General features: G+C 35.3%; 1 protein-coding gene across 7 annotated transcripts in view; it reads left to right on the forward strand.

The window, feature by feature from the left end:
- Positions 1 to 14,831, forward strand: part of LOC111510537 (glutamine synthetase-like) — a 79,513-nt gene extending 64,682 nt beyond the window's left edge. For all 7 annotated transcript variants that reach the window (XM_074173217.1, XM_074173220.1, XM_074173216.1 and 4 more), the window contains exons 2-6: positions 142 to 328; positions 4,991 to 5,427; positions 8,550 to 8,749; positions 13,629 to 13,768; positions 14,492 to 14,831. In XM_074173217.1, coding sequence (XP_074029318.1) covers positions 142 to 328; positions 4,991 to 5,427; positions 8,550 to 8,749; positions 13,629 to 13,768; positions 14,492 to 14,640 — 1,113 coding nt within the window. In that variant the 3' untranslated portion in view covers positions 14,641 to 14,831. The remainder of the gene's footprint in view (positions 1 to 141; positions 329 to 4,990; positions 5,428 to 8,549; positions 8,750 to 13,628; positions 13,769 to 14,491) is intronic.
- Positions 14,832 to 15,246: the final 415 nt, after the last annotated feature.

The following is a 15,246-nucleotide window of genomic DNA, read 5'->3' on the forward strand; positions in this document are numbered from 1 at the left end:
GCCGGTACTGACGATGCCCAACAGGCTGAAACAGCATATATATATATATATATATATATATATATATATATATATATATATATATATATATATATATATATATATATATATATATTCAGATGTTTTTATTTTATATTTCAGTTCTTCATGGCAAAAATGTTGGAGAATTCGCCAAACGCAGCTTTGGATAAGACTCTTTTTCAGCATTATTTGACATTGCCCATTCCAGACGGAAAGTGCCAGGCGACATATATTTGGATTGACGGTACGGGTGAAAATGTGAGGTGTAAAACACGCACTTTGGATTTTGTACCAATAAAACCCGAAGGTGAGTTCAAAGCAATTTTTCTAACAATTGAACTCGGTGTGTATAAACATTTCAAAAGTCAGTCGAAAACGAAACAACGAGCAGTCTAAGTATATAACAAAAGCGCAGAAAAGTCGACGGGACTTACATTTTCCACGGTACTAGGTAAAAAGAGGCAGCAATAAATGCTTCTTCCTTCACTAGAATAATCACCTCTTGATTTCTAGATAATATAAAGACCTATCACATAAGGTAACAAAACACGTTTTTTTTTCAGAGAAGTTGATCACCTTCTCAGTGATGAGTGACGCCTCATTATTCATTTATTTATTTTTACAGGTCAACTCAGTCAGATTTTTATATCTTTATATCTCGTTCAAAAGTTCAGGGAGTCAACTTTTCACGACCACACTGTATTTTTCCAACACGAATTTTGGATAGGAGTATACACGATACAGGAGTATATTAATACTGAACTATAAAATCCGTACAATTACGTTACTAGGAAGTTATAAAAAATTACAATTTCATTCTAAACCAGAGATCCTTGAGTGAGAATGATCCTAAAACGATCATTAATGTCGATGAAGATAATAAAGCAATAAATCAAAAAATCAGTGAAATGAGCAATTTGAAAACTTTGTACGAAATCAAAAAATATGCAAATACACACTTCGTCAAAAGTTTTGAACCGCTCATATTTAATCTACTTGTATGTTTATTATGTTTTTCAACTATCTGGTGATCAAACGGAACACAAATATTAACGGATAACATATTGCTGATTTGTTACAATCATTTTTGTAATATTGGACAGTTCTACTGAATGTTCAGCACGGTAAATGGATATTTTTTTTTTTTGAAATAACACCAGGGCATGACATTTTTGCTTTCAGCAGAACTATAATTGTTGCCCTGCATGATGCTGAACATTTCAATCACCATATACATAGGATGTTAAACATTCTAAGATATCTATCGTATGAATAGTTCATAGATATGAGGAATTTGATACAGTGGCAAGAAATCAACGTTGTGGGCGACCGCGAGTATCACATGGAAGAGAGAAGAGAAGTGAAGATTGAACCAAATACTACCGATGTATTTGGTTCAATATGCCCGTAAAAATCGAAATGCTTTTCCACGAGAGGTTACTCAACGAGAAACAGTAATGCTGTGGGTGGTATAAAGTTCACTCGACGAACAGTATCAATTCCTTTACGTGATAACATGACATTTTTTATCCATACGAATTAGGTGAGAATTCCATCTCATGGACGACAACGCCCGGCAAAATCGAGCAACAATGGTCCAAGAGGCACTGGAATAAGGGCAAATTACCCAACTAGACTGGCCACCTAACTCACCGTATCAGAATCCTATTGAAAACATGTGATATTTTGTTTCTAGAGCAGTTAAGAACCAAATTAACTCGCCCCAAAATGAAGAAGAGTTATTTGCAATAGCAGTAGAGAAACGGAGCATTATTGCTCAAGAAAATATCAATCGCTTGCTTTTTTCAATGCACAGTCGTGTCAATATGTGACTGAGAAGCCGAGTAGGTTATACCGACTATCAGTTGATGTTTAATCAGAGTGGTGAACAAATGTTTTGTAAGTTTGAGTTCCTAATTAATTCCCGGGGTCACCTTTTCCTCAGTTTTTTTTTCAAACGGAACAAACTGTTAACTATTAGATTTCTATCGGAAATGTATCTGTTTCTTGATATAAGTATGAAAAAGTCGTTAAATCGAAGAAATAACGATTTTTTTATTTATTGTGCTGAAAGAAACAGGTAACAAAATGAACTGAAACAATTTAAAAAACATTATTCCACAAGAGATATTCAAACAACGTTCTACAGGTTGTAACTAAATAAGTGTAAAACATTTAAGGAGGTGATTCTTTATCGAAAAAAAGATAGGATCTTTCATATAAAGAAATTTCATCGGAGCATCCCTTGTTAAGATGCAGCCCCTTAAAGGGGGTACATAAAATTTGTATACAAATTTTTTCAAAAGCACTAAAAAATTTACAATATTGAAGTTAACCTGACGTTTTGTAATACCAAAAAGGCACTTAGCCAGAAATTTATTTGGTTTACCCCATGGTTGTAAGGGGTGGAAAACGCAACCCCTAACATTTATTTCCAATGTAACTTTTTGTCTTATCATTTGTTTACCATTTAAAAATTCATTTCCGATAGCCTGTTTCATTCTAAACAAAAAATGTCTCTTGGGTTTTTTACCCAAAATAAACCAGTTCGCAGCAAAAAATTATTTTACGAACAACTACAGAGATACATCGTCATAAATGCGAAAATACGAAACTAATCTATCTAGTAGGTCGCTAACGATAGTGACAATTAAATTGGTATGACGCTGTAAGTGAATTGTGAATTTTCGAAATTGAATTAATACTAACTGTGTGTTGTTGTTCTGTTCCTAATTTATTACTTTAATAATCCACTTGTTATTAAAATGGCATACACAAAAGAGGAAATGGCTGACATGCATTACGTTTACCATCTGTCGCAGGAATGGGTTGGAAGCTTCTAGAAGATATGCTGAAATGTATCCTCAACGGCAGCATTCTTCACATAGAATATTTGCTCGACTTCATCAACGATTACGAGAATATGATTCATGTGACAAAAGAACGCAGAATTGTGGTCGCCATCGAGAAGTACGAACAACACAGCTTGAGGGAGCAGTACTGAACTGAAGAACAACCTACTACCAGTACTAGAAAGATTGCTTTCTAGCTAAATGTTGATCATATGACGGTATTTCGAATTTTAAAGGAACAACCCTTATACCCTTACCATCTGCAACGAGTACAGGCACTGTTACCGCGAGACTTTCCGAACCGTCTTGAATTTTGCAATTGGATGCTGGAAATGATTAGAAGAAATTGTGACTTTCTGAAGACGATAGAATTCACAAACGAATGTAGTTTTTCTCGGGACAAGATTATTAATTTTTATAATTACCACATATGGGCTGATGAAAACCCTCGCGCTATTGTCGAAACTAACCATCAAGAACAGTTTTCTCTTAACGTGTGGCTCGGAGTTATTGGGGATGATTTAATTGGGCCTCATTTTCTACCTCCTCGATTAAATGGTGAGGCATACGTTCAATTTTTAAGATAAGTGCATCCAGTACTGCTGGAGGAAGTTCCTTTGGGCGTCAGAAGGGATATGTTTTTTATACATGATGGGGCTACCGCCCATTATAGTCAGATAGCACGTCAGCATTTAACTGAAACATATGCAAATCAGTGGATAGGTCGAGGAGGACAACAGAACTGGCCCGCTCGATCCCCGGATCTCAATCCTCTCGATTTCTCTATTTGGGGCCATTTAAAGCATTTGGTTTATCGTACTCCTGTTCGCGATGTAGAGCACTTGAGAAATCGCATCATCGATGCGTGCAGGCTAATCAGAGAGACTCCAGGAATATTTGAGCGAATACGTGGCTCAATGCGCCGACGTCTAGACGTATGCGTAATGTCTGAAGGTAGACATATTGAACATTTACTATGATTCTACATGTTGTGTGTTTTGTTATTAATAAATTAGTTATGTTCATTAACCTTTCATCGTTTAATGCAGATACTAACTACAAAATAACAATAAATCCAGTTCGCATTTATGACGATGTATCTCTGTAGTTGTTCGTGAAATAATTTTATGCTGCGAACTGGATTATTTTGGGCAAAAAATCCAAGAAACCTTTTTTTGTTTAAAATGAAACAGGCTATCGGAAATAAATTTTTAAATGGTAAACAAATAATAAGACAAAAAGTTACATTGGAAATAAATTTTAGGGGTTGCCTTTTCCACCCCTTACAATCATGGGGTAAACCAAATAAATTACTGGGTAAGTGTCTTTTTGGTAGTACAAAACGTCAGGTTAATTCCAATATTGTAACTTTTTCAGTGCTTATGAAAAAAAAAGGTTATACAAATTTTATGTACCCCCTTTAAGGGGCTGTATCTTAACAAGAGATACTCCAATGAAGTTTCTTTATATGGAAGATCCTATCTTTTTTTCGATGAGGAATCACCCCCTTAAATGTTTTACACTTATTCAGTTACACCCTTTATATTGGGTTATGCATGCATTAACACTAATTTTAGTTCCTTTCCGAACTTCAATTAATTCTTATTTTGTGATAAAGCAGAAAAATGTTCTCTAGTGTTGTCGGTTTCACACAGTAGGTCCTTACGGACTTATCTCCAGGTAGCAAAAATCGAAGGAAATTAGGTTTGGGGGCATTGCAATCCTTCCAGAAATGTTTCAGTTGCAATTTGCCCCATACATGAGTAAAGATTCAGAATAGTTGACATCATCGCTAATTTTCATCTTCTTTCACGTTGGTTACATTAAATTACATCAAATACCATCCTTCTCAATATACTTAAGAAGGATGGTATTTGATGTAACAGAGCTGATATAAATTCCCAGTAGATTTCACATAAGTTGCCTCCAACCAGTGTATGCAATTCGATATTCTGATTCAAGGAAAGTGTAACACATTAAACAAACGCATTTTTTGTTTGATGATGGAGAAGTCCAAAGCCAAAAAGCTTTTTTCCCAAAATTCTCTCTCAAGAATATTCCTTTTCCAATTTTAAAATAGTTTCTTTTTCAAAAAAATCTCCTTTACCTAATTTCAGAACTTCCGGTGTGGAATTTCGACGGTGGTTCCACAGGACAAGCGGAAGGATCAAATTCTGACGTATTCATAACACCCGTTGCTATCTATAACGATCCCTTCCTGAGAGGCAACAACAAATTAATTATGTGTGACGCATACAAATACAATAGGAAACCAGCCGATACGAACAAGAGGGTGGGTTGCTTACAGGCAATGGAGGCAGCCAAGGATACTGAACCTTGGTTTGGCATAGAACAGGAATACACGTTACTCGATATGGACCTCCGACCTCTAGGATGGCCCAAAAATGGATTCCCAGGACCTCAAGGACCTTATTATTGTGGTGTTGGTGCGAATAAAGTTTACGCTCGGAGTATTGTGGAAGCACACTATAGGTGTTGCTTGTATGCGGGAATTAATATTTCAGGCACCAACGCTGAAGTTATGCCTGGTCAGGTATGCAGTTGATAATAATTCACCAATTTAAACTCATATATATTCATATGAATATATTCACATAGATGGTCAATCAACTGTGGAATGAAAAATATTTTCATTCCATTTTGAAACCAGGTACGGCATATTAAATGAAGTATTGTTTCGGAAAGAGGAACTGTATATTATATAATACACTTTCAATATTGAAATTCGAAAAAAACATTGATATAAAACTATGTTCTCCAAAAGCCTTTTCAAAAATATATAACGTCTTTCATTAATTTGAATTGAACTAATTCTCTTCTGTAGGTATGCTAATTTATTTCCTTATGCGAATATGATATACGCCACTGTTTTGCACTGTTTTGGGTCAACTCAAAAAATAGAAATTTGGGATAATGAAATTAATGCATGAATACTTTATTTTGGGTTGAATGGACAGATGGAACTTTCAAGATGATGACTGGGCGCCATTTGGGAAAAAAATTAAATGGAAAGGGGGAGTTTTGTGACACATTTTTGCTAAGCTCCTGACAAATGCTTCACAACCCTAGAATATAATGTCAATATCTTCAACTACTACAAAATGGCGGAACTTTTAATAATTGCCTGAATATATTGACATTTAACTACATAATATGAGGTAATAAGCTCAAGGTCAGTTCAGGGAATGCTCGAAATGGTTGCCTTGAACTTCTTAAAATATGAACAGCCCATCCGATATTTCACGCCTAGCATTTTCGATCACAGTAACGTCAATATCTCTACAAATATTTATTATTCTCTGCCGTATATCCAATATTGAAGCAGGTTCAGTTTCGTACACCTTTTGCTTCAAATAGCCCCATAAAAAAGGCCAAAGGTGTCAAATCTGGCAAGCGGGCTGGCCATTCTTCAGGACTGCAACGGCCAATCCAACGACCGGGAAAAGTAGTATCCAAATAGTATCTTACTTGTCTGGAGTAATGTGGTGATGCTCCATCTTGTTGTAATACAATATCCATATCGAATTCATTTGGATTCGCTTCGACGATTTCAGTGATGAGAGGCTCAACAGTAGTTTCCAGCATATTCAAATACAGTTCCCCTGTTAAATTTTGATCAATAAATAGATGTTCTACAATATGGTTTTCCAATATTCCTGCCCAAACAAAATTTTTTTTTGGATTTTGGGTATGTGTTTCCCAGAAAACGTGACGGTTGGTGTCGCTCCAATAACGGCAATTTTGTCTGTGAACATTTCCGTTTAAAAAATGTACATTCGTCACTAAAACACATATTGTGGAGATATGTAGGATGCCTTGCAATGGTTTCCGTCATGATTTCGCAGAATGCTGTTCTTCGATCAGGGTCATCTTCAGTTACTTGGTGTATCATTTCAATTTTGTATGGATGATACCTATTCCTCTTCAAAAGTCTCAACACAGTAGAAGGAGACACCTCACAAACATTCGCGACGGAATAAGTAGACTGTGCTCAGAATTTACCACCATCTCACCAATTAGTTGCACTTGCTGTTCTTCCTGAATGGACGGATGACCTAGGGGCTTTCTGTTATGTACACTACCGGTAGTTGTGAATTTGGATACTAGTTTCCTCAAATATTTTTTACAGATAGACGATTTGAAAAACGTTCATTCAAAATATTTTCGGTCTCATGAAAGTTACGCGTCGCACCGTAAATAAAAATCTCTTCAATTTTTTCTTCTAATGGACGAGAATTGACCATTTTAGAGATTGTTGACGTGTTACCTTCCTACTAGTAAAACCGAAAACTAAATGAGAATATTCTAACTGAACAATGATGTTCATTGTCGTTCTGACATTCTTATTGGGTTGTTGGAATTGCCATATGGCAGATAAAAAGGAATATTTCTAAAAATATCGATATTAATGTGTTTGTCTTGAAAGTTTCATTCGTCAATTTCACTTCAAAATGAAGTATTCATGCCCGTTCAAAAAATAAAAGGGATGCACTGAATAATCTACGTAGTTTTAACATTACGTGGTTTTTATGGTTATATTGCTGCCAACTTATTGATGTGAAATATCTTCAGTGAACTATATCTCAACTACGACCTCTGACTCCAAATATATGAGATCAAATATCTCGTTCATAAATACACAATCGGTATATGGTCAAAAGAGAAACATCAAGTTTATCAATTAATGACGTTTGAAATTTAGTTCATCCAAAACTCTGAAAAAGACATCCTTGTATGAATATACGATCAACGCCATAATCCTGTGTTGAATTCAAATCTCTCCGAACAAGTATAAAAATTACTATTTAATTTTAAGAAATTTTTCGCTTCTCTGGCTGAATAAATAATATCAATTTATCCGCATTGCAGATTTCGTTACAAAAGATATTGAATATAATAAAGCCATATTGTACTTTCAAATTTACAAAACCGAAGTGTTTCAGGATTAAACGTGCTTAAAGAAGCTATCGTATAGTGAAATACGTCTTAAGGTTTTGTAAACTGTGAAAATCTCACAATATTCTCATTATAATCAAGAGTACAAAAAGTTCAGAATGCAAGTACAATGTTGATTTTTTGCTTAAAATTCAGAGATCATGTATTTCCGTTCATACATCAGATTTGGTGGCTGAAAATGTTCAACAGAAGAGAATTGTATCTGGATAACTTTGTTCATAACCTCAGAATGAAACAACATCTTTAATATCTCCTGAAGAAGTTGACACACAGATCCCATAAACATTATAAAAGTCTCAAAAATCGAAATGAATATTCTATCCCACAGCATAAAACCAAACAATTCAAGCGATCTTTCCCTTATCAGAACGTTACTATCTATAATAATATCAAAGAAAATATAAAGCAGATTTCTTTGTTCCGTTTCAGATATAGATGTAGCAATAAGGGTCTGGATAAACAGAAATCTTGAAATCGAGTAACCAAAAACAGTTTTTTAGAATGTTTCCCGTTTCAGTTTATTTTTCAACAGATACCTAAAATCATTTTCGTAATATTTTTTTTCGTATGTATCTAATCATGTAGGCTTGGAAGAATATATTGCAAGAATATATGCTAACCTCCGCCTGCTAAAATAAAAATCATTTATTATTATTATTATTTAAATTTCATCATTGCAACTAACTGTAATTTTTTCAGTGGGAGTACCAAGTTGGTCCATGCCATGGTATTTCAATTGGTGACCAACTTTGGGTATCTAGATATATTCTGCATCGTGTGGCGGAAGATTTTGGTGTTATAGTGACTTTTGATCCCAAACCCATGGAAGGAGACTGGAACGGAGCTGGAGCTCACACAAACTTCTCCACGAAGGGGATGAGAGAAGAGAATGGTATTGTGTAAGTATTCATCATTGATTAGTTCTAATATATATATATATATATATATATATATATATATATATATATATATATATATATATATATATATATATATATATATATATATATATATATAGAGGAGAAGGTAATCGTTGCTGACTAGTTAGGAATGGAACCAACAAATAATGGGGCTAAGCAGCAAATGAAAGAGTACTCTTTAAAGTTTGTCCAAGCTTTCGGAAATTTAATAAATTGTTTCCATCATCAGGGATGCTACAATTTGAGGGTGTAAGTAATATTAATATATAATTATGAATGGTTAGACTTACAACTTTTTGAGGATGTTTCATACGATGGTCATTTAAAATATTGGACACAACATGATGGATGAACATTGATACAATACATTTATAAAACTGGTTAAAGGATGTCTAATATTGGATAAAATATTTGTGAAAAACGTTACAGTTTAAAATTATTTTGAAGGAAGAATAATGTCACATGTCGAAATTTCACAAAACATTAATTTGGAAGGATTGACAGATAGTTGACATGACATATGTCAGTGGTTCTAGTGATAAAAGCTGTTACCAACTTTGAATTAAATTAAAGAATTATTTTTGGAAATTTCTACCTGTGCAGCTTTTTTAAAGTGAATGTAGGATAATAACATTTGGATTGAAGTATAAAGTACATTATTCTATTAATGCTAGATTGGGTGAATTCATTGAAACATTGTTATATGGATTTCTATCTAACGTCAAAAGATAGGGATATATCTCACTAAGATGATTAATATCTGTTTTTTTTGTTTCATGGAATTATTTTCCAGCAGCTTGACTGCATTAACCTTATATATATATATATATATATATATATATATATATATATATATATATATATATATATATATATATATATATACCGGGTGTCCCAGAGCTTTTAGGCCAGCAGATATCTCAGTTACCTGCAGAACAAAAATTAAAACAAAAATATGTATCATAGAAGAACACAAGCACTTTCATGCAGCATAGCAAAATCCACCCCCTGGTAAACAACCCCCAAGAAACCACCCCTAACTTTTATTTTTCAAATGGCACGCCCATGTTTGTTTTGGTTCAACTTACAGTCTTTTTCATTTCTCGGTCAATGATGTATCATGGTAGGTAGAATGACATGCAGAATCATAGAAAATAAAAACACAAATGAAATATTAATGTTTGAGGTCATCTGTATTTTGATACATGATACTACAGAAAATGTTCAAAATGTTGGCCAGCACTTGCCACACATGCTTCAAGTCGCCGAATCAGCGCGCGAGTACAGGAAGCCCTAATCATTTCCGGAGTAACGGTATAACAAGCCTCTGAAATTTTTTGGGTTAAATCGTCAATATTCATTGGTTGTGTTTCGAAGGCAACTCGTTTCAGATATCCCCACAGGAAAAAGTCCAGTGGCGTGAGATCTGGAGAACGTGCAGGCCATCGCACAGGTCCACTATTTCCAATCCAACGGTCTCGAAAAGTATCATTGAGGAATGTAGTAACTACATTATGGTTATGTGCAGGAGCACCATCTTGTTGCCACCACATTTGTTGTCGTTCTTCAAGTGGAATATCTTCCAGGAGGGCAGGTAAACAATTTTCCAAGAAATGTAAATATCGGTGGCCCGTCAAAGTGTCTTGGAAAAAATGGGGCCCGATGAGTCGTCCATTATGTAAACCACACCACACGTTCACACCCCACATTGTTTGGAAATTGGTTTCTCTAATCCAGTGAGGGTTGTCCTGTGACCAATAGTGCATGTTATGTCGATTAACAGTACCATTATTATGGAAGCGGGATTCGTCACTCCACAAGATTTGATTGAGGATGTTTGGATTGTCATGGACTAAAACTTGAATGTGAGCAATGAATGCCGTTCGTCTTTCGAAATCGGTAGGTCTGAGTCCCTAGTGTAAATGAATTTTGAAGGGATGATACTTGTACTGTTTGAAAATTCTTTGCACAGATGACTTACTGATCCCAATCTCTACCGCCAATGCACGAACCGAAATATGAGGATGTGCTTCGGCGTAGGCCAACACATTTATGCAATTTTCCTCAGTTCGCACGGGAGTAGGATGTACTTGATCTGTTCCTGGAAATGATCCCGTTCGCATGGTATTTTCTACATACGAAAACGTATTACGACCTGGTTGTCGACGATCAGGAAAGCGCTGCCCATACAGCCTCTCCGCAGCACGTTTATTCTTTCGGCATTCACCAAAAATTAAAAGCATATCAACGTATTCGTTGGGAGTGAAGGTAAAAGGCATTTTGATATACAACAACAATATCACGACTGATGGCAATGTGTCATCCAGATATCAGAGGAATGAAAGGAAGCACAAAAAGTTCTAACATTTTATCGCCTCTTTTTCTGCGTAGCGTACACTTTTTCTGGTGTCTACAATGCAGAACAATTCGATCAGTCCAGTTAATAGTACCCACTAACGTATTCAATTTTCTCGAACAATTATGATATATCGTTGGTTGAGAAATAACAAGAGCTGTCAGTTGAACGACAAACAACATGGGGTTGCCATTAGAAAAACAAAAGTTAGGGGTGGTTTCGCAGGGGTTGCTCGCGAGGGGGTGGATTTTGCTCTGCTACATGAAAGTGCTGGTGGTCTTCTATGATATACATATTTTTTTTCAATTTCAATGATGTGTTGTTTTTCCGGGTGTTCATCCGTTGTGTACTATTCAATAGTCGACGTTTCGCCATCATCTCAGATGGCATTGGCATTATCAAGACGAGTTACTGCTTCGAGTTACTGAGAGGTGTAACTCTTCTCGAAGCGAAGCAGTAACTCGTCTTGATAATGCCATCTGAGATGATGGCGAAACGTCGACTATCGAATAGTACACAACGGATGAACACCCGGAAAAACAAAACATCATATATATATAAAATCAGTCAAGCTGCTGGAAAATAATTCCATGAAAATCAAAAATCAAATAGATAAGTACTTTTCGATTGAAGACAAAATGAGAAAAAACCAAGAAAGCACTTGATAAAAATAACTGCGTAAACGCAGGCGAAACATAAGTGGAACCACCTATTGGTGTGACACCCAAGTCAACTTGACAAGTTTTCATGTCAGTGTTGGTGGTTTGACCAATCAACCGACAACTGCGGTAGCAGAAATATGAGAAGCTAACCTGAAATGCCATCGTAAAACGAATCCACATGTTTCTAGAAATGATATGAAATCGAGAAAGGTTAATGCAGCCAAGCTGCTGAAAAATAATTTCATGAAAATCAAAAGATAAATAGATAAGTACTTTCTGATCATTTCCATATTGATTTCAATTCAAGAGCCACCGGTAGACAGCTGTTTCAGCCTATTGGGTATCATCAGTACCGGGCAGGCGGTCCTCGATTGAAGACAAAATGAGAAAAAACTAGGAAAGCACTTGATAAAAATAACTGCGTAAACGCAAGCGAAATATAAGTGTAACCACCTATTGGTGTGACACCCAAGTCAACTTGTCAAGTTTTATGTCAGTGTTGGTGGTTTAACTAATCACACGACAACTGCGGTAGCAGAAATTTGGAAAGCTAACCTGGAATGCCATCGAAAAACAAATCCACTTGTTTCTAGAAATGATATGAAATCGAGAAAGGTTAATGCAGTCAAGCTGCTGAAAAATAATTCCATGAAAATCAAAAGATATATATATATATATATATATATATATATATATATATATATATATATATATATATATATATATATATATATATATATATATATATAAGCACTATTCCCATATTGATTTCAATTCAAGAGCTACCGGTAGACAGCTGTTTCAGCCTATTGAATATATCCTGGAAGACCATGATGAACCCTTCAGTTTTAGACTCCATCCCACTCGATCCTTAAAATTCAAAGGTCAAATGATTTGATAAGCCGACATCTTCAATGTTGTTCCTGCTTGTATGTCGGTCTTTTGCTGAACGAGTTCCAACTTGGTGACCGGATTGTGATCACCTCGTTAGTGTTGAAAACTTGAGTTCGTTGGCTGCTCGGGTAGCTGCCTTGAAAATGAATACCCCAATACTTGTTCTCTCATCATCATGCTGATTCAGGTATTACATCTCCTCTATTGAAAACACTTTTCCAACACCAGAACAGTCATAATGATCTCCTGAGGACTCTAACTTGGTTGGCGAGGCACTAGTCGAGAGACCGTAATTTTTGTTCTGCTGTTGGGGAAGAGTTTTCAATAGAACCATTTTACGCCAGAGTTTCCAGTAAGATTACTTTGGAGGCTCCGTCCAGTACGAGTCTGTCATGTATATACTCAAAAGTCCTGTTGTCAGATGAAGAATACTCTTGGAACGGACACTTCTCGTCCTGAGGGGATGAATAATTTTTTTTCGTATTCACGTCGTGTTGTATACAGCTCCCAAAAGGGTAGAGTAATCTCGGACGGTAATCATATGTTCTTCCCCGAAAGTTCCGATTACCAAATTTGTCAGTTGTCACTTCGTATCAAGCAACGAACTGAATATTTCCTACCTTCCTGAAAATGGTAGAGCATTTGGTCTGCTGAAAGTATGGGGAATTCATAGTCATTATATCGATCGTTCCTTCTTCAACTCCTCTTTTCGTATGACATCTACTTGAAAAAGATGTCATGATATTTCATTCTATACTAATAATTTTATTCATAAGGAAATGGTCAGTTTTTATGCTCTCCTGCACATTTCTTGTTTAGAAGAGTCATCGTGTACCATAATTCATTTGGCAGAACTCTATTACGAACAGGAATATTTCATGAAGAAATAAAATATTTGTATAATTAAGTTATATATGTATTTTCATCTTGAATGTATTTTTTACAGAGAAATTGAGAAAGCTATTGACAAATTGAGCAGGAATCACCTTAGGCACATCCAGGCCTACGATCCCAATGGGGGAAAAGATAACGAACGTCGTCTCACAGGAAGGCATGAGACTTCTTCGATCCATGACTTCAGTGCAGGTGAGTTGAAATATTATTTTGTGTTGTTTTTAATATACTAAAAAGGATTTACTTCTTTTTGTGTCCATTTGGCAGACAATTCAATTATTCTCAAGCTTTGGGTTAACAGCTTTCTTCTATTGAAACTGGTAGAGCCAATCTGCATCGCTTTTGGTTGTTCTCCTTCTTCCTCGACATATATAGGTTTAATTCCTAAAATCAAAAAAATGCTTTGAAAACAAAAGCCTGGGCACCCTCGAGTCTTTGATATTCGTGGTTTGAATTTCCATGAGACTAGATATCAGGCGTTGCTGAAATTCGAGATATAATCTTCGTCCTCACAGTCAACGCCTATACCATTCATTGTTGAATTTCTTTTTTTCATACTCTGCTCCTTCCAATCGACATGTTGGTGATTTCACTATTCAGTGTCCGCAATGGGTGATTGGATGCATTAGGTACCTCTTATTTCAACTGGTTGAGTGACGATTAATTTTTTCGATAATTAGTGTTTCACGATGTCATTTAGAAAATGGCATGAATGTACATGGTATCTTGGGGGTACATGGGGCGTGTATCTTGGAGGTATAGTTCAGTAGAAGATTCTTTGAACCCGAGAGGAGAAACATCTGCTTCACAATATATTTATCATGGTTAAAATTGTAACTGAATTTCATTCAATAAGAGTATCTCCTATAAAAAAACTCCTAATGTTTTCATATTCATTCGTTTCTATTTTTTCAGGCGTAGCAAATCGCGGGGCTAGTGTTCGCATTCCTCGAGGGTGTGCAGAAGAAAAGAAAGGTTACTTGGAAGACAGACGACCAGCATCTAACTGTGATCCGTACGCAGTAGCAGAAGCGTTAGTCAGAACATGCATTTTGAATGAATGAAATTTTAGAACAGTTTATACAAGTTTCATATACCTATTTGTTTTTATTATATGTTTTAGATATATTTTTAATATTATAACTATTTTGAAGTCGACAGTCATCAGTCATCACTGTATACGGTCGTGTCTTCTATTAAAATCACCTAAAATGTTTGTGTTATATGTATAAATCAATTAAAACGTCACGTTACATTTCTCGTCTCACATTATTCATCATGTAGCTTATAATATTTGTCTAAAGTTTGAAATCCTAATAAATATAAATCAACTTGATATTGTTACTGCTCAATCGCAGGGACCACCCGAATGATTATAATTTGACACTATTATGAATACTCCAATAAATATGTACGAATGAAAAACTAAAAAATGCTGCTTACTGTTTCTCATGCTCATCTATCATTTGATTCAATCTAAATCTTACCTTTCAAAATTACTCAAGTTAAATAGATTATTCATAGCAAGCCTAACAACATGTCAAAAACATGGATGAGGACATGGTTATTAATTTGAGTTACCATTTTTCTTAATTTTTTCTTAATATCTGTTCGGTATCACCCGAATCCTCTCAGCAATTATTCAACGTTTTTTTAAAGGTAGTTCTTGG

The sequence above is a fragment of the Leptinotarsa decemlineata genome, unplaced genomic scaffold (assembly GCF_025532065.1).
Source record: "Leptinotarsa decemlineata unplaced genomic scaffold, Ldec_3_MD MMD2_tig00000218_RagTag_RagTag, whole genome shotgun sequence".
Taxonomy (NCBI): domain Eukaryota; kingdom Metazoa; phylum Arthropoda; class Insecta; order Coleoptera; family Chrysomelidae; genus Leptinotarsa; species Leptinotarsa decemlineata.